Consider the following 21,311-nt stretch of genomic DNA (forward strand, 5'->3'; position numbering starts at 1 on the left):
TGGCCGTGGTTCGAGGTCACGCTAACCCGCAGAAACAGTTGCATGCATCCATACCACAATTCCTACTTTTCAGGCTTAGACACACTAATATTGGAGGTTAATTATTTTTCAGGAACAAGCAGACAGATGCTATAGTCTTCAGCTGTGTGATCTGACAGATATCTGTCCACCCACTGCATCTTTAGTTCCTATAGTTATTATGCTATAGGTAGTTTTTATGTTTAAAATAGTTTGAACTGTTGAGCTGTTACTGAATATCTGCTGGGTCATAGCCTGAAGGGGTCTGTCGCCATCTGTCAGCCATCATCCATGTTGATGATCCGCCAGCAGACATTAACAATACTACAGACGTCTGTCCACCTGACCAACTACTGACTCTGAACATGTCTATCTATCAAGCTAGCAGAATATTTGGAGTGCCAGCCTGCCTGCCTATCAGTTTGACTGACTGTGTATCTTCTTGTCCATCTGCTTCTCTATTCGAATCTTTACGTGTTTGTTTGCTTGTTTGCTTCAATCTACTTCCATCTGTCAGCCTGTCAGCTCATCTGCCACTTTCAAGGCTTTTCTGCCTGTCTGTTAATCTGTCTGAGTGCATGTGTGTCCTCCTTTCTGCTTCTCTGTCAGCTTCAGTGTTTTTTTGAAAAGGTGTATTCCAGCGGCACCGTCACTTCTTTTCTAGTAGGAGCTCCCGTGTCACCCCCCCTCCTCGCACTCAAACTCACACTCCACATCACTGATTAGCTTCCCTCCACTATCCTCTCCCAACTTCTTCCTCTATCTGTTGTTCTCTCTCTTTTTTCAGTCTCCCACTTCACCCTCGCTCTCTTCCATACCTCACTCTTCACTCTGTTTTCCAGCTGCAAGCAGTCTTATAAATAACACCATGGTTGCTTGCCATTTGTTGTCACAGTTGTAACATTGCCAGCAGCGCTCCATGTGCACTTGACTGTGTTCAACAGAAAAACAAACTAACCTTCAACTGAATCGGTTAGACATTTACCGGATTTATAGAGCCACAGATGGGACGTGCCTGTTTTGACGTACATTGGGGAGAGGACTCATTTATTTCATAGTTAAAATGTTTTAGGGCCCTGGGGGAGTTCATTCCTTTTGTCAGAAAATGTTTAATTTTTCAGATGGTAGTTTACAGCACATGAAACACGGTGCTGACTTTATAAACTGACAGCAAGACAGGAAGGAAGTGACAAATGAGGCAGAGGTAAAAAGAGGAGTAAAATATTTTGACCAAATTTCAAAAGGACAACACTTGCCTTTTTTCATAACATGTAAAAAAAATTACCAAAATAATACAGTCTGTATAGCAATTTGAATTGCACTAACCTGTTTGAAAGGTGTTATACAAATACAGCTTGATTGATTGATTGATTCTAGTCTTTTTGGACAGCAAATACGACAGGGTCCCCTAATTGCGGTATTCTGTATTTCAAATGAGAAAAAAGCCACATAACTCACTAAATATACAGGTAAAGCTTTGGTAAAAGTATTTACTTACTTACTCTTCTTGGTTAATTTTACTGAATTGACAAAGCCCACAGCCCTGAACTCTCACTCTGCGGTTGAGGGAAAGAGATGCAGCAGCGTATACTGGAGAAGCTCAGGTATGTGCTTCATAATTTCACAGGAAAAAAAAATGATGCTAACACTAGGTTTGATATATTGTTGATATTTGATATTGTTTTCTGTTATTTGTATGTTCAAAAGCCTACACCAATCAGCCACAACATAAAAACCACTTACCGGCTTTAATGTTTTGGCTGAATGGTGTATAAACAGAGTTTTAAAAAAGTCTGACTTTGGGTGACTTCTCTCTATTCCAGTTGTATTCTGTCTAATCTGTCTACTGTTTGTTCCAAGTGCAAGATTAAAAATTTAGTCTTTGCAGTTACTGTGAGTTGCTTTCACACTGCATCAATTTGCCAGAAGTTAGCGTATGCATCTATTATAAGTCTCTACTTTCTGTTTCAGGTGACCAATAACAATTTTTGACGTTATTTCAGTAAACTTGATGGCAGAGAAATTGGACTGTCGTCTTTTAAAGGGAAAATTGACAGCTCTGGGTTTGCCGCTGTCCGGCTGGCTAATGGTGATAAAAACTGTGTCCTCCTTCCTGGCTGCCTGTGATTCCTGAACAGAGCGTGCCCTGTATATCAGCGCCGAGAAGCTGATAGATACCACCTGATTTATCTAAATATTTTGCCATGGTGTAGTGTATAATCTTCGTAATGACGCAAGACAAAGCAACATATTGCCATCTTTGATCACACAATTTCTTGATTAAAAACAAAGCTTTGATGTTTGGAGCTTTTTTCACTCCTTGCTCTCCCACCACCTTCTAATTAGATTCATTAACAAAGTAACAGCCTATGAGCCATTTCGACAGCATGGGGGGGGGGGCATACGCCTCCATTCACAGATACACAATCACACACAGGCCCAGACACAATGAAGACAAACATGCATGCACGAACGAGCAAGGAGAGCAGCAGGTGGGGTTTTTAGATTTCACTAACATTTGAAAAGGCAATATTTCTTTCTATTCACTTGACCTCAAGCTGATAATTGCCAGTGGGTGCTGATAAGTATTCATGTGTTTGTGATACTGACTGCATACTAATTCTGCAGGTGCAAGGATGGGCCTACAGTGAGAGAAACAGAGAAAGAGGGGAAGAAACTCTGCTCAGACTACACAGAGTTGCGACAATGATTTAGCAGAAACCAGCAGAGTAAAAAAGCACAAGCAGCAGGTTACAATGTCAAACCTATACTTCACTGTTCTTCTGTGTGTGTGTGTGTGTGTGTCTGTATCCCAACATATTTAACTGTAATGCATCCCGAACACACAAACTCTGGTTGATTCTGAGAAATGTGAAGAAAATGTTAAAAATCTGAATTGAAATGTTAATACAATCTGCTGTGCCTAAACTTCTCTGTTGACTGCGTGGTTATATATTCTTATATTATTAAATAAGCTGACCAAAATTAAATAAAAAACATCTACCATAATTCTGACAATAATGGCAAAGCAAGATGAAAAACTGCATTACATATTAGCAATTTGCATGAACTTTTCGTTGTGCACAGTCCCTAAGCTGGAGATCTGAAATGAATCATTGACTATAAGGTTAAAGTGCTGACTTTCAGCTATCCTGAAGAGCGTAAGAAATTGTAGACCTTTTTATACAGTACGTACCCCTGAGGGTAAAAATTAGGGCTACGAGTCCCTCACTGCTCACCCGGTATGAATGTGAACAACCCAAAAGACACTTGAGGCTGAAAATCAGCAGTTTGCTGGAGTACTGAGCCAAAACAACACAAAAGTGTGTGGCTGTCATCAGACTAAGCTTACAGGCATAGCCATGCATCACGCAGAGAGTTAAAAAAATAAATGTATCTCAGATTTCACTGTTAAAAACAAATTTCAATAAAACTGTTGATTAGGGCACACTTGGCAAGCCCCAGTCTATGAAAAGTCAATAAGTTAGTGAAGTAGGATATGCTTTAGCAAATCAACTTCTAATGCATGTTTTACTCCTCGTCTACTGTTAGTATCTTTAAAAATTCATTGAGTGTGATTTGACAACATCTCACAGGATTAGTTGGTCGGTCTGTTGATCAGGAGTAAGAAGTTTTTCCTGGTGGGGGCAGCTTGGGCAGTGGGGGTGCCGACAACAAATATTATTGAAAGTCCAAGTTGTTTTGAAGATTTTGGCGGTTGACTGGCGATCGTCCTCTACCGAGGCCTGAACTGTGTGTTCACATCTCATGGGGCCATGTTCTTTCCTGAGGCAATTTAAGTTTGCTACCTTCTATTTCTAAAACACAGAGGTTAAATGAATCATTTTATTATGCACACACTGTGGCTAGGGAAACCTACCAAACCATCAATCTATCCATACAGTTTTTAGTTTTTAACTGATTGAACAATAATCATTTTATTATACTTAAATTTACAAATATGTAAATGGAGGAATTTTTATTTTAAATCTTGTGAAGAGCAAAAATAAAACATACAAACCATCACACAAATAATTGCAAAGTACTCTGTTAGTGACTTGTATCAAATTAGTTACCCTTGACTTCTCATTTGCTATAAAGCAACTTAATAGATCACTTGTTTCACCATCGCTCTCTGTCATAATTGAAATCAATATCACTAATTCGGCCTTGCCCATGGCTGCAAGCCTGGCTGTTGAAACCATGAAAAATCATTAAGCTGCATTAGTAAGCTCTTAAAACCACACTGGTACAATGGTTAGCTTTTATTCAGTAAAGCTGGGATAATTAATTCAAAGCTGGTACAATGTACTCTGTGTGAATACAACACAGGAATACAAGAACAAAACACACACACACACACACACACACACACACACACACACACACACACACACACACACACACACACACTAAAATACAGGGGCAAAAATGTAAAATAGTAGGCACACATGCACCAAAGAGACATGCAAAAACACTCATACAAAAGACAAATACCCACTGAAAGGGACATTCACTGTGAAAAATACAAATAAACATCGATTCTAACTTGTACACTCTCCCATAGACAGACAGACACACACACACTTAGCTGGAAGCTATTATACATATTCATAAATGCAGTATTATATGGCTGGCTGACATCTCTCTCTTGCCTCTAACCATTCTCCTAAAAATAGACAGGAGCTTTACTCTGCTCTGTGTGAAAGACAAACCTTGATATCTGGAAATTGTGTCTGTATAGTGGGAAAATATGTCTGTATTGATACTGAACACACAGTTGCGCACAAACAAGCTCATTAGCTTACAGCAGATGGTGCTTAGGTGGTTTAATAAAGAGTTAAAAGCAACTGAATGTAAATACGGATACATTCCTTCTATAAAAGCAGAAATTAAATGGTGTGATTTTTGTTTTTGAATTGAATATTGATATATTATTGTTGAGGTGTCACAGAGGCAGTTGATTCTTGCATGATGCCTGACAGATTAGCATGTCAGCTACACTACCGGTCAAAAGTTTTAGAGTACCCCAATTTTTCCAGTTTTTATTTAAATATAAGGAGTTCAAGTCCAGTGAATAACCTTAAATGGTACAAAGGTACACGGTAAACTAGCCAAGGTTAAAAAAAAAAAAAGTTAGGTCACCAAAAACTGAAAAATCATGTAAATTTCATAGAAAACAAGCCTTGGGAACCCTCTGTCTGTACGAAGGCCGTGTTGGAAATAACTATGTTACTACACCCTCTGATGCATTATTAGGACGATACTGTGCTGCAGGAAGTAGCTCTATATATTGCGGTCAGAATTGTGAAAAAAAAGCCAAGTTACAAAGGAAGACGGGCTGATTGGTCAGGGGTTCATCCTACTGCAGGATAATGACCCAAAATATTAGGAGATCAGAACCAGGCGGGGGCTTCAAATGATGGAAGACCAGCACAGTCTCCAGACTTAAACCCCATGGAGCTGGTTAGGGATGAACTGGGTGAAAGCAAAGCAACCTGCAAGTGCATCACAATTGTGAAACTTCTGCAGCAATGTTGGGACAAACTTTCTGAACAGTTTGTTGAATGAGTCAAATATTTAGATTAAATTTAGTTCAAAGAGAAGATTCCATGAATCCTTTTTTTTAAAAAAATCTCCAATTTGTTCTATGCTTTAATTTGATAAAGCCTGAGACATTGAATTATGTAAATTTAAATAACAACTGGAAAAATTGAGGTGGTCTAAAACTTTTCACTGGATGTGTATGTAAAAGTGAGTCATATCACAGTAAATGCCTAAACACATGTCTGCATATAAAACAAGAGATAAGAGCAGAGGAAGAAATAGAAAAAAAAGGAAACAAAATCTGCAAGAGAGAAAATAAAAGAATGACACAAAACTGCTATCCGTCTCACTAACAATCAGTGAAAAATAGCACACTGTTTTCAACAGGACACATTAGTGTCAAACCTTGAGCAAATCAGTCATTTTGAGACATTTGGAAAAAAATATGATGTTTAAGAAAATCTTCTCTCGCAATTTTCATCTAAGTGTGATGTCTGTGTTGTTGTGCCTGACAGATGACATAACATGCCAGCAAATGGAAGACAAAGTCATTCCCTCCAACGTCACTGTGGGGGAAAATACAAATATAGAGGGCCGATAGAAGACAGGACCGTGGGAAGAAACTATGACAGACAAGAAATTAGAAGCTACACAGTAGCAGATCAAGAGAGAAAACAATAAGCAGACAAAGAGATAAGAGAACAAATATTTATTCAGTGAAAGAAAGATAAAGACAGAAAAAAGAGAGATAACAGCTAGAGATTATTGGCTAATTTCACATCTGACCTCACTCGCACGCTCTGTCCACCCAGCGAATCACAGAACAGAAAACCAGAGGTGACCCCATGACCTCGTAAAACAAGCACCAGCAGGAAGAGTTATAATGATGACTTGAGAGTGAAGGTGTGTGTGCATCTTCAAATGAGGTAGGAGTATAACGTTGGTTGAGTTTGTTTTGTTTGACTGCTGGATTTATTGGCATTTCAAAACAGAGCGTGTGTGGTGTACGTGTGTCTGTGGTGTTCTCACAAAAAAACGATATCAATCCTCCACACTTATTGTTTTACAGCTTCTGTGGGTAGGCATTTATGCAGCTAGAGAATGACGAAAAATGCTTTTGTTATGGATTGAAAATAATTAAATAAATACAACGCATTGGCCAGTCCGTCATAAAAACACCAATGGTGAGCACAGAGAAGGTAAATGCCCAAAGTGTCCTATCTGTTTTCTTTTAGTTCAGATCAATTAATAGAATGCTTTTTTAGTAATCTTTTTTTAGTATAAATGCCTAATTACATCTACAGTGATTCAGTCTTGCCAAACAGTAAAACAGAAAAGTTTTGTTACAACTAACGTACCGTTGTTATTAGCAAGAAAACTATTTTTGCAAAGAAGAAGACTTCCGTTGTCGCGCTGGTTTATCTTCTACATAGCACCAGTGAGAAGCTCTGTGCTTGTTAATCATGGTGATTCGTTTGGAGTTGTGGGTTGTAGCAGAAAAGGTGACTGCCTGCTTCTTTTAGTGAATTTTCTGCAGAAGGTGAAAAGCATGCCGCTGCCCCTAAAATTTGACACTACTCTACATATTTGTCTTGAATGGAATTCTGGGATTTGTATCATGAAAACAACTTTGCCAAAGTTCATGAATTTCATTTTCATTCTTTTCTGGAATCTCATTACACTAAAGCACATCATTTGAGTGGTAATCAAAACTGAATTATAGAAGCAAACATAAATCACACTGTTCAGACTTAGCGCCGTCTGTGTTATTGCGTGCCTGTGTGCAGAGCATCAGAAACAAAATAGTTATCAAAAAATCATTCAGTGCCCTAAAGTGTGATTTTGCAAAGCTGTTTCCCTACATTTTTAATGGTTTATACTGAAATGTTGTAGAACCACGTTAAATACTGCTTTTAGTCCATCAGAGAAAAGTTAATAATATAAATTCTCTTCTTTGCATGATAAACCCTGTCCATATTTTATTAAGTCTATATTAATCCCATTCATTCATTTAGCAGATGAAATCCAAATCTTCTGTCTTAGTCTGCATGATCACCCGAGTACCAGCCAAAATTTAACATGTTTTAACTCATCTTTTTATGATTTTATTTTTGGTTGTGTGTGTGAAATTGAGATGGATGTTTTTCTCTCGCCATAGGATTGCCACTCTTGCAGCAGCAACGATAAACTGTTTGTTTTTGCGCCTATGGCTGTTAGATGGAGTATGGGTCTACTGGTTTTATTGGTAATTGGTAACAGCCTCTACAGAAAGATGCTACGGTAGCCAGACATTTCTTTCTTTTCTTTTTGGTCAAAAAAGCTATTTCAAAACCTTTTCATTTTGTAGTAGTACACATTACATTTCTAATAGAAAACACTAAAAAAATCTATGATCCTCTAACAGAAAGCAGGAATGGGCTTTGTATGGCTAAAAGGCTCCACAGTATGTTAAACACAGACCACAGCTGTAAGACAGCTTTATGGTAAGATCTTCTCCTTCCTTTCGCAGTTAGCTACATTAACCACTTACATGTAGGCATGAATAACAAATATGTAAGCAGATGTTATACACTTCAATTTAATCAATCATTTACTGTTTAAATTATGATAAAATCTAAATTTGGCAATCAAACATGAATTATGTTAATAATGAGCCTCTTTCAGACTGGATAAGGCAAAAATTCTCCACAAAGTTATAATTCTCGAGATTTTCATCAGATTAAACATATATATATATATATATATATATATATATATATATATATACACACATATATATATATACACACATACATATATATGTGATGGTACAAGTATAGCTATAGCAATCTTTAAAGAAACTGTGCTTCCTGCCCCCAGTGATTCACAAACATGTTATTTTAGACAGGCCTCTGGGACTTGTATTACTATGATGTTCTTAATATTATATGTTTAATGTTTACATGTTTAATTATTATGACTTTAAAAAATAGCATGTACAATGTGTGTGTCTGCGTGTGTGTACCTGTATTCTTCCTGGGTGAACACAGGAATGACAGAGGGCTGAAGGACTGTGATTTCTACTAGAGTTGTGTTCTCCTTTACAGGTTCACCATCATCATAGGCCACCACCACCAGCTGTCAGTCAAACACACACACAGACACAGACAGGTAAAGAAAGAGTCAAAACATTCAATAGTTGTCCACGTGCGTGCTTGCAACATGGTTGTCTAGTGCTGTAACTGTTCTGTTTATGCCCTCGTACGCTGGAAAGAGAAGCAGACAGAGGGAATAGCCACATAAATTGATGCAGCTAATGCATGACAGGCCAATAATAAGCCAAAATAAATCCCCACATTTTTGTTGCCCGCTATGTAAAAGCACATTATTTGCATGGGAACTGGAGAGTATGATGAGGGTTTATCCCCCTGGTGTGCTTATTTGGATCTGTTTAGCCTTTCTTCCTTCACTTAATGGGAGGGTATAAATTGTTAACTGGACCCAAAGGAGTCTAAATGTGGGCCAAACTTAAATATCAAGACACTGACATATTGTGTTTCCTCCCTCCTATTTAGCCAGGAAATTGATACTGATACTGCATTGCCTGTCTTTTTGTTCATACAGTAACTCACACTTTAACCAGAAAACCACTAAATGCGAAGGCAACTCTATCTGCTGGACACTTACAAACTTTGTTGGAATATGCGCTGATTAAGTGCCTGGCTCAATAGCACAATAACTTTTTTGCAACTGAATTGAAGATTTGAATCAGTTGCTTTCTAGTTACAGACCTGTCGCTAACCTTTCACATTTGCTCGTACACACTGACCTGCTCCAAGCATGTTTTTTTAAACACCTAAAGCTGTAGTGCCTTTTATAATGTCTCAAAAGTTACTCAGTCCTTTGCTCCATGTCAATGAGACTGTTAACTGTGTTTCTGTCCTTGTAAAAATGATACCCCAGACAGTGTTTATCTCAGTCATAATCCAAAAATTGTACGCAGTCTTGGACTGATTCATTTTATTTGAGTTATTGGGAGCAAATGAGGTAGAATTACTCTCCTGAGTGACATCTTCAGAGGAAGCTAAATCCTTGTAGTGTTAATTAAAGCCCAATGAAAAGATGAAATTAGCATGGCCCAAAGCTCCATTGAGGAGTGCAGCTGGGAAAAGGCAGTTTTGAAACTAATAAGCTACTGCAGTATACTTTGTACAGTGGATAGGGATTTATAAGCGTGCTCTGCACAAAGACGGCTTTATGTGCACAAATGCTACAGGTAAGAAAGTAAAATCTGAGATTAATGATCAAATTAATTTTTAATGACTCAATTCATGTGATGTCGTCCCAAACCTCCACCCACTATACACCAGAATATAAAGAAATGAAGGAGAACAGGGATGCATCAGATAAATCTTCTCCCGTAATGATGTCTCTATCGAACTATAGCCCCGGTGCCAATGTTTACAGTTTTAATAGATCAGTTTGATTGATTGGGAATTACATTAAGTGATGCTGCATACTGTATTATACTATTATATGTATTACATTATGATCTACAGTAGACTCACCGCCACAGGGCTACATCTAATGCATTGAATATATTACAGTCTAATGGGAAATTAATATCTTTCCAGAGGGAGAACCTTTTACTGCTGTTTCACTCCATTGTAGATGGGCATGTTTTATAATGCCTGTCTACAATGCAAGGGAAAAATAAAAAAATTCAGGGCTAAGGCTGAAATAGGCATCCAGTTCTGATTGGTGTCATTTAAGTGCAACTGAGACACAGGCCCCTTTTACAGAATGCATCATTCAACAGGGGTTCCCAACCTTTTTTGCGTGTCTTTGATAAAAAGCAGTGTTTACTTTCGACCCCCTTTGATAGGGTGTGAGTTGTGGCTCTTCAACCAAAGGCAGATTTTCCCTTCTCAGACAGTTTAATTTCAATGGGCTGACAATGCTGTCCCTAGAAATACGCCACTAGTGTGGCTACAAAAATCAAACATTGCAATCAAACATCTAACATCCTGACCCAAGGTTGGGGACCACTGGCATACAATACAGTGTACCATCAGGGTTAAATGGTGAGTTGGAAGTTAAATTGTGTGCATACATACTTACACTGAACTTGAGGTTGGGCTCCTCATTAAGGTTTACTCTAGTAACCACATGTCCCGTCCGTTCCTCTACATCAAATATACTGGCAGAGTATGGATACGCTTCCTGGTCCACTTTATAGCGCACTAGACCTGCTGGGGTACCCTATGAAAAGAACAAATACAGTATATGTTTTGACATTAGGATGAGAGAATTAAATTGATGTAGCATTATTTGATGAGGTTCCTGAAAAGCTGCCACTCATGTATTTTTTGGCAGAGCAGCCTCAAATTAAAGCAAACTTTTATAGCATTTAATTTCCAAAGCAACTCGCTGGACCCAAATGTCAAACAGCGCCTCCTTGTCAGAATACTCATGAAGCAGTTCACACAGACACACACACACAACACACACACACCCCACCACCTGGGATAAATGAGGTGGTGGGGTCCAAGGTTAGGGACTGTAGTGATCATGAATTAACCTCCCAATTGTTATTGATAATGAGCGACCATCAGTTAGTCTGAATAATTTGACCGAAAATGTCAGGAAATGCATAAAATCACATTATTTTATACAATATCTGGCCGAGAGGGTAGCATGTTTTTTTTGAGTAATTTCTCAGCTTGCATTAATGTGCAAAAGTTCCAAGGTGGACGAAATAAATTAACTTTCTTCAGCTCATAGGGAAATATTTTATAACAGCTGTTTTTAAGTAATCGGTTTGCAGGCTCAGGCCATAAGTCAGTAGAAGTTTGAAGATGCATGCTAAATGGGAGGTAAAGAGGTGGAAATCCTGGCGCCTCTGTTATATTTTTGTGCCAAAACTGAAAATATATAGATGGAAAAAGTTAACACCGGCACTGTGCATGTTCAGATCGTTACCAGGCAGTATTACGTTGATTAAACAAGAGATTCCAGTGCTTTACTGTATACTCATGGCAAAAACTGTAAAATTGTATGTATGGATGGCAGGTAAGCAAATTTTATATTTCACTTTTCAAAACTGAGAGTGCTTTACAGGAAGAAGAAAGGGAGCTCATAATTTCAATAGCTACTGTTTCTGTGAGAATGCTTATCTGCATTTGAATAGAACAGGATATCTGAAAGGATCAGGTCACTCTATTTGATAGGTCTAATAAATAGACGTAGCAGGCCAGATCGCCAGCACACAGTTCACTGGAACTGTACTGCATATCGTCTGAGGTTTTGGCAATGTATCTGATTGTCTGAGGAACAACCTGGACTGGTCACTTACTGCTATTAAAACTGAACTGTTTGCTTAAAATTCTATCTCTTTTTTTTTTCACCCCTTTTTTCTTATGGGGTGAGAGAATCTCTCCACATGTCTTAGTCATAAAGACTTGGATTATATTGTCTCGATTAAGGCTATTAATCTGATATGTTCGACAATGTCTACGTTATACTGCGCTTCCAGGACCAGAGTCTTTTGTTTATAAGGCAGGTGCAGCTCAGCTACACTGCCAATTAGATAAAGGTATCCCGGATAAATAGAAAGGTCTCTAAGTTCATATTACCATTAAAACACTCTTGTTTCACTAAAAGTGATGCTGAGTCAGCATCATATTACAAGTTTGAAAACTGCATTCATCAGCATCTTAAAAACAGTCAGTTAGTTAATCGTTAATTTCCTCTGAAAACGTCATTTCTTCTGAAATAATATCTAGATTTACTGCAGTTGTGAGCCGTACTTCAGAGTAGTTTTTTCCTAATAGTGTCAGCAAAACCTCACACTGACAAATTCTCAACTATTTGTACTTTACTTGACATTTTGGGTCAGAAGGGTATAAATAACATTTACACCCATATGTATGTGTGTGTGTGTGTGTGTGTGTGTGTGTGTGTGTGTGTGTGTGCCTTTATAGTCTACAGTCTAGACAGTATAATGTTGCTTTTTGAGCCATGAGGGTCTAGCTTGATGATTAAACCTAAGATCAATTTAGCTGATGTAGGAAGACAGCAAACACATTAGTAAGAGGAACATGGGACTTTTAAAGAGGCTTATGGCGCAACATTGCAAGTGTAGAAGATCTCACACGGAGGTGGGGTAGTGACAAATAAGTCCATGGCTTCTTGAGCAGTAATACAAAAAAGATACTATTATGTTTCTGGTCTTTGTCTTAAATATTTTTTTGATGATTTATTGTACAGTAAAATTGCTAATTTACCCGTTGGATTTCAGATCTGCATTCAAACAAAAGGCCGAGTGACTCAGCAAATCCCCAAGATATTCTTACCCGCTGCTCTCACACAGCCCTCTGTATAAGCTTTTCACACCCTTTTAAACTTGGGGTTAACTGCACCAGACTATCTAATGACTCACACCGGAACGATTTAAAGTGAGCTAACCTTCATTTTATTGTGAGCAGAATAAACCAGCCTATATTACAAGAATGTTTAGAAGAGTTAAAAGCCCAATTGAGGTATCACTAAGTGGCACGCTGAGGTAAAAAAAACAAAAACAATAAAAACGCTCCACTGGAGAAAGGAGTGCAAACTCATTTAAAACACACACACACGCACTGGAGACCAGCATGATTATCTTGCATCATTCCCATCCACAATTTGAGGTACAGTTTGGGGAGAAACAGTTTGATTGAATAGCACCATCCGGAAATGCTCACCGCAGGGTCAAAGTCATTGGCTGTCACTGTAGTTACGATGGTTCCCTTGACAGCATTAGGGGCAACCATGCCTCGGTACACTGACTGGCTAAACACCGGAGAAAAGTCATTCATGTCCTGGAGAAAGACAAACACACCCACACAGTACATATAAGCATTGTAAAAACACAGTAGATTGGGCAGTTTTTGTTCACCAGTAAATGCCTAAAATTTTACACATTTTTAACAATAATTGTGTGTAAACTGACTTTGTAGGTGATGATGGTTTTTGATCTCATCTTCATTCTTAAATTTAACTTAACTCTCATTTTCACTTTTTTTCTCCACTCCCATAAATGATTCACTAAAGCAGATTCACGGGTTTGGGAACATATGGCATCCCCAAAGGAGAAAATCGTTTTTTTAAAGTAAAAACACCAAAATTCAGGTAACACAAGCCTGAGCCAATAACCTGATGCTAATGCTGAATTAAAGGTTCTTTTAGAGTTTGGTTTCAGTTTGGGTTGGATTCAGAAAAACATATACTTATCTTTAGAATAAATGCAGTTGTGAGTTGGTGGTCAGGTAAACCTGTGTTTTATTTATTTATATACCTATTTATGTTTATATTTGTGTTTCTTCGACTACAAATACTGATCTGTAGAAGTCTGATGTCTGCCATATTTTGAAAAGAGTTCTGCTAGTTGGCAAAAGTACAGTATATTACAAGATTAAACTAACTGTGTTTTCGCCTTTGTTTTTGCTTGTATCTGTAATGTCAGAGGCAAAGAACACACAAAATAGGAATTCCAGAGACTGCAATTACTATATTTTCCGCCACAGTCATTTCCAAAGCTGGTAAAGTCTAAACTTCCCCACCTGGAGAAAATAATGTTCTCTGTACTCTCCTCTTTAACTGAAAAGACGCCGAAAACTATAAACACACCCAAATACTCACCATTATTCTGACAGTAACAGAGGCTAATCCAGGAGGCATGGCTCCCTCTCTGTCCAAGGCCTCTACAGTGAACGTGTATGTGGGTTCTGAGTCACTCAGCGCCTCATAGTCCAGGACCTTCAGAATCGAAAGCTCCCCCGATACTGGCTCAATATGGAATAGCTGAATGATCTCCTGGTCCGAGCCTTCAGTTCTGATTCGATATGTGAGGTTGGAGCCAAGGTCCGCATCTATCGCCTACAAAGAAAGAGAGAGAAGCGAGTCAGAGAATGGGGGAGAAAGAAATATCACTGCCTTTTGAATTTTATGGCAGGTTGAATTTTTTAAATTTGCCAGAAGGACAGGCATTTACATGTGCTGGAGCTAGTAACAGACTGTAGTGTTTTCACTGGGGCAAAGTATGTCTGATATGCCTGTGGTAGTAACCTTTATAGTCCAGCTGGTGGTCCGCACATTATTTTTCCTTCTGTAACGACTTTTCTGTGTAGCTATAGGATAAAGCCACTTTTTCTATTTTATATTCCTCTAAAACTCACAGTGTGTCTCTCCAGTGGTTGTCAAATTACAATTCTTACTTTTTAAGATGTTGCTAGTGCTGACTGGAATGTAAAATGAAACCAAATATCGGCATTTCAAAGAAGATGTATGTAAATAGATCAAGGTAAGACTATGATAATGAGCTTGTACTGGCTGGACTAAGGAACCAATTTTATGACTTTCACTGAACTGAATTCGAGGTCTTGGTTTGGATCTGCAGGCGGGATCTGCAACCTTGATTCAAACTGGTTGAAAGTTCCATATTAAGAGGCAGAAGTCACTGAGAAAGCCTAAATCCACAGAGGGACCTTGGCAAGCTCTCCAAGATGCTTGGAGTGACCTAGATGCCAAGTACCTTGAAAAACTGAGCTAGCGTACCTCTGAGAACTAGTGCTGTTATAACCTTTTAAAATGCACTGTCCCACCCGTGGGCACTTTCGCCTTGGTAGGGCTGCTTCAGGTTAACTTGTTTTCCACGTAACTACAGGGCTTATATTCCCTTTTAGGCAAAATAGGCAAGTCTTTTGAAAACCTTTTGTGTGTTTTGGTGTGAGATTAGTTCAGTATACGGTATATATATTCAGTATATAGTTGAAAAATAAACTTGTTAGAGTTTTCAGGTGGACAAATTATGTAATGCAGACTGCTTCTGAACTTTCTCAAAAATGTATTTGGTATTTCTGTACTGCATTTTTTGGATACTTATTGGCCAATAGAGATATAGCTGACTCAAGCTAAAACCAGCATGGCTGAATTATCGGTCTGACTTACGTGTTTAGTAACTTCTTGACTGCAAATTTATAAGATCAGGCATTTTTCCAGAGAGCTTATACTACAGTATATAACTTTGGAATTAACTACTGAAATTATAATAAAATCAACTACTACATCAGTTGCAAATGGACTGATCCATCCATCCATCTACGCATTCACCTTTAATTGTAATATGATGGTATCTTTGGGGCTGTTCTCTGGTAGGTTGACATTGTAGGTTTGTTGGCTGAATATCGGGCTGTTGTCGTCTACATCCAGAACAGTGACAGACAGAATTAATCTGGATCGCCGGGGGTCCACTGCCCCATCCCAGGCTTCAACGATCAGAAAGTAGTGACCTTTCACCTTTAAGATGACAGAGATTCATGGTCAAACAACAACACTACAGCTATAAAAAAAGTTCATACTATCATCTTTGCAACTGTTTACCATTGTCTGTTTTTTGTCTTACATTCCCCAACTATGAAATTCTTGTGAAATTTGGAAACAAATCTATCGTTCCCCTGACCTCTCTGTCCAGCGGCACAGAGGTTCTGATCGCTCCGGTGGCGTTGATTGAAAAGAGCTTCTGGTAGTTGACGAGCTGATAATGGACCTGACCGCTTGTCCCCAGATCTGGGTCTGTAGCCTAAACAGAGACACACCGAAATAAAGCGTGAACACAAGCAATAAGAAGGGAGGACTAAAGGTTTTAAACCATTGGGTTTGTAATGCATGTACTTCATTAGACTACCTTTGAGGCAAATCATCCTTTTTAATCAAAAGTGAACTTTCTCTCAAATCAAGCCAAATGTGTCTGTGATTGAAGCATCTGTATGTCTGTGAATGTATTCAAGGGGTTAAACTCTTAAGCCTTTCTTATGGAATAAAGAAAAATTTCATGAGTAGTTGAGTGAATGTGTGTGGGTGTGGGTGAGGGAGAGATGCCGGGATCTGACATAGAGGAGAATAATCAGTGACATTTCTCGTTTTAACAGTTTCACTCAGGGAGCCTTTGTCAAATTGGTATGCATCCACAATTCATATGCATTAGTTCTGACCTTTTGGCCTTGTACTGTTACATAAAGTATTGTATTCTTATTTAAACTTCAGCAAAGAGAGGTCCTACTTGCATACGAAAGTGACCATGTAGATAACAATTTTCTTTCTTTCATTCTCTTGTCTTTCCTTTTCTTCTTCTTTCTTTGTCTTATTGCCTGTCTCTGTAGGTTTCACACAAACGTCATAGGTATTACTTTGACAAGGCGAAAAAGACAGACGTTGGGGATTGGCGCTCGCTCTCTGCCTCTCCCTTGGTCTCACATTTCCCCTGGTGACGGCTTTCTCTTTTCCCCCCTTTTTTGCTTACTGCTACTTTTCCAGTCAAAATAAATTTGCTTTCCACCAGTAGCAGTTATTAAGAGTTAATGAGACAGCGGTTCCAATTTTAACTTTGAAAAAACTCGCACAGCATGTCATCTTTTCTTTGTAGCATTTCTTTCATCTGACTATCTTTCTGTATCTGTGGACTACAGTCAAACTCTAACTCCATCTCAACATAGTCTCTTTCAACTAGAAAAATAAGGTGGTGAGAAGGTGACAAATTGCTAGCCAGTGTTCCTTTCACCCAGTCTTGAGTGTTCATCCTTTCTAATAAGCGTTCAACTTGCATTAAAATGGATGAGACCAGAGCAGAGGAGAGAAGAACAGAGGAAATATTAACATGATTTGTGTGGCAAGTGTCAAGTATGTGTTGTCAAGTATGGTTTTGCTTACAGTGCCTTTTGAGTCCAAAAGTCCCCAAAAGAAAAATATAATTTTGGGGTTAGTAGCAAGTGTTAAATACAAGTATTTTAGTGTGTGTGTGTGTGTGTGTGTGTGTGTGTGTGTGTGTGTGTGTGTGTGTGTGTGTGTTTGTCTCTGTGTTTAATGTTATTAATCTCCTGTAAATTGTCAGCAAGATAATAATAACAACACCACCACCAATAATAATATAATAATAAATTATCTTTGACTAATGATTATATCAATAATGTAGTGATCACTGAGGATAAGCACTATGACAAAATCTATATGATATCAAGCTAAAACAATTATGGAAAGCAAAAACCCTGTGGAGCAAGTCTACAGCCATGCTAGCAGCTCTGGCTGACTGCTGAATACTAACAGCAGCATGCTAACATGCTCGCAATGGCAACATGTTAACATGTTGATGTTTAACAGGTATAATATGTACCAAGTTGACCAACTTAGTTTAGCATGCCAGTATTATAACATTTAGAATGCTGGCATGCCAGTTAGCCAAAACGAATGATGAGACCAATGGGCCCCTGGACACAGACAAGTAAAAGGTTGCTTACACCTCTTACATAGGACCCCCCACACTGAAAAGCACAAAATGAATTTTGTGGTTGTTTTGCGTCTCTTTGTGGTCGTGTTATGTTTTTTTGTGGTGGTTTTGCATCTCTCTGTGGACATTTGGCATCTCTTTATGGTTTTTATGCATCTCCGTGGTGGCTTTGTGTCTCTTTGAAGACATTCTGAATGTCTTTGTGGTCGTTTTTTGTGTTTTTGTGGTAGCTTTGCATATTTTGTGTAATCGTTATGCATCTCTGTGGTGGTTTTGTGTCTCTGTGGATGTTTTGAATCTCTCTGGTTGTTTTGGGTCTCTGTGGATGTTTTAAATTTCTTTGTGGTCATTTTGTTTCTTTCTGTGCTTATTATGGGTCTCTGTGGTCGTTATGCGTCTCTCTGTGGACATTTTGAATCTCTTTGTGGCTGTTTTGTGTCTCTTTGCAGTCATTTTGTGTATCTTTATAGATTCCGATTTGTAGTAATTTTGCCTATTTTTAGTTCTTTTGTGTTTTCTCAAAAGTCATTTTGTGTCTATTTAATTGCCAAAAACAAATCTTAACAGTCACTTCAAATAGAGACTCTGGACCAGGGGCACCCTGATCCCTTGGGCCCCTGGGCCTGGTCGGCCAATTTAGTAATCCATACATGTAATTAGCACTAATCAAAAAGTACAACTGAGGGTAATGGGAATTTTTCTTGCAGGTATTTGATCATTAAACCATGTGTTGGAAAAACTGACATTCTGACCTGATGACGGTGCTATATGAAAGTTAAGGGATCACCAAGGTTATTAAGATTCATCCTCTTGGGCTTTTGAATGTTTAATCAAAATTTCATGGCAATCCATTCAATATTTGTCAAGACATTTCTCTCTGGACTAAAGAGGTGGCCAATGCAGAAGTACTTCTTATTGGATTATGTGTTTAAATTTAGCTTTTATTTTCCTTCTGATCAATGAGCCCCTAAGTTTAGGACAAGTTAGGGCACAGTGGAAATTTTGATTTAAAGCAAAAATTTTGATTTTGATTTAAAAGCAAAAATATTGCACTAAATCCTTCTGGGCAAATAAGGCCAAAGCAGCAGGGAAGAAAAAGAAGGAATGATATCTGGGTGCACACTGTGTTGTCAAGTTAATGCATTATAACTTGCAGTATGTTTGTATATCATATAATTTATGGAGGTTGTAATTTCCACATATTACATAAACATTATACATTATAACTTTATTAGCAGTGTCACAACTGTCAGTTTAATAAGTTTAACACATATTATCCAATTCATATATATATTCAATTTTATTTGCTGTTGCATTGACCAATTTATTCCCCAATTTTGGATCACTAAAATATAATTTTAGCACACAGTGACCATTATGATTGATAGAAACTGGACTCCGTTTTGCCAGATTCATGTAGACTGTAAGAGAGAAGAATGTAGTCCTCTTGAAGTGATTTGTATGCAGTGATTCGTCACTATCTGGGTGCAAAACTGTTATAAATTTAATGGAGCATCCAGCTTTTAGGTGATTATCTTGGGTTGTTTGGAGAAGGGAGAGAGGCAGAATGAAACATGGACAAAGACAAAGAGAATAAGAAAAAGAGAGAGATAAAATAAAAAGAGAAAGGAGCAGCTGGATAGAGAAAAAAATGGTAGTAAAAGAAAGTGCAACTCTGTAAGTTTTGTATATGTAAAAGAGGATGTAATGTCTGGTTCATATGTTTGTATTTCTACTGTATCCATGCAAAGCAGATTTGTAAATTAATGATGAGAATCATTACTCTTAAAGCTCAAGTTTGACATTTTGTGAAACACACTTCTTTCTGGTGGAGCGTTAGATGAGAAGATCGATAACACTCACATCTCTGTTCGCCAAATACGAAGCCACAGCCACTAGTCAGTTAGCTTATCTTAGCATATAGACTGCAGCTATCTGAAGGTTGTGTGAATACAGAGTTGGTCGTGTGAGGATTGAACACTGTGTACTGACAACATAGCTATTAAATTTGACTCTAATTACTTTGAACAATTGACTTCGGCCGATATGAGGCATCCATATTTGTTTTGTCTTCAGGCAGTTCCGTATTATTAAGTGCCAAGTCAGACATACTGGAGCTTTCAGAAAAATCTGAATTGCCCAGTCATAATTATGGCTTGGAAGTTGACATGAATGTCAACATGTCAGAAACTCACAATTATGATAATTGCAATATGACATGAATGTGGCATTAAGCTCACTAATTAACACGTTGTATCAGCAATGAACCATCCTGGCAACCAGACTCTGTAAAGTTATTGGTCAGGGCCAAGAAACAATGTGGAACCTCGTGTAAAACCTTTTTTGTTACCTTTGGTGCGTTGGTGTGTGTGTGTGTGTGTGTGTGTGTGTGTGTGTGTGTGTGTGTGTGTGTGTGTGTGTGTGTGTGTGAGACTTTCTCTCTGCCTCTATCCTTCCTCCTGTATTGTCTCTTCCTCTTGTGTCTTATCACTCCCTTGATGTCTTTCTCACAGTTCTCTCAGCATAATTACATTGTCAGTCAGTTAAAAACCAGGAGCACAACAGGATTAATGTCCCAGCTGCCTTATGTCTGCTGCTTTACGACACACACTGACCAAAAAAAAGCAGCTTGAAGCCTGAAATATACACACTATCTCTACAATTGCTGCTTTTCATGTTCGGGTGCTCATACCGCTTTTCTTCCAATTTCCCCGATTTTTTCATCTTTTTCCTCAACTTGACCTCTAATTTCAGTCCTAGATAGAATGGGAGAAGAGCCTGTGACTTAAACTAAATTACAGAGATTCTTTTCATCCGTTTCTTTTGCTGCACCAATAAACCATATAGTCAGCGTGGGAGTCTTTTCTTATGCATACAGACAAGCCATCATTCCAGTATCTTACTCCAACATTTTGTGTGTGTGCGTGATTGCCTCTGTATCTGAGTCTCTTCTTTTAAACTCTGTTTCCCATCATTTGTGCTCCACCTGAAATTCATTTCAATATTTGGTGTAGAGTCACATAGTTTTATGTTCTTTTCTGCAGGAGGAACACATACATACACATCCAAATGACACATGAATGATAAATTTATCACCTATGTGCACTTAAAATGTATTTGCACTCTCTCTACTGTATTTTGCGTTTATATGATTTATAGCAGTGGTTTCAAAACCTCTGTTGCGGGACACCTCCCAAAAAGGGGCCCCAGGACAAATCTGAGAGGTGGTGATATGATAACAGGATGGTGATGCACATTTAATCAGGCTCTCCACCGATGTTTTCCTTTTTCTTCTATACTTTTGAATAATTGTTTATCTTGTCAGGTCTCTAAAAAAAATGAAATTTCAAATAAAACAAGTAAAAAAAGTATTCTTATTAAACTAGTCACAATCAGACATATGTGACTATGACAACGAGTTGCAAGTAGAGACCTTTTTATTTTAAAT

At 38.2% G+C, this 21,311-nt stretch overlaps 1 protein-coding gene across 8 annotated transcripts in view; it reads right to left on the reverse strand.

The window, feature by feature from the left end:
• Positions 1–21,311, reverse strand: part of LOC120794181 (protocadherin-15-like) — a 258,482-nt gene that overhangs the window by 40,641 nt on the left and 196,530 nt on the right. For all 8 annotated transcript variants that reach the window (XM_040134962.1, XM_040134959.1, XM_040134961.1 and 5 more), the window contains 6 exons: positions 16,043–16,162; positions 15,694–15,879; positions 14,224–14,460; positions 13,287–13,403; positions 10,666–10,806; positions 8,570–8,682 (listed from right to left, as the gene is read on the reverse strand). In XM_040134962.1, the coding sequence (XP_039990896.1) occupies positions 8,570–8,682; positions 10,666–10,806; positions 13,287–13,403; positions 14,224–14,460; positions 15,694–15,879; positions 16,043–16,162 (914 nt within the window). The remainder of the gene's footprint in view (positions 1–8,569; positions 8,683–10,665; positions 10,807–13,286; positions 13,404–14,223; positions 14,461–15,693; positions 15,880–16,042; positions 16,163–21,311) is intronic.

The sequence above is a fragment of the Xiphias gladius genome, chromosome 9 (genome assembly GCF_016859285.1).
Source record: "Xiphias gladius isolate SHS-SW01 ecotype Sanya breed wild chromosome 9, ASM1685928v1, whole genome shotgun sequence".
Classification (NCBI taxonomy): Eukaryota; Metazoa; Chordata; class Actinopteri; order Istiophoriformes; family Xiphiidae; genus Xiphias; species Xiphias gladius.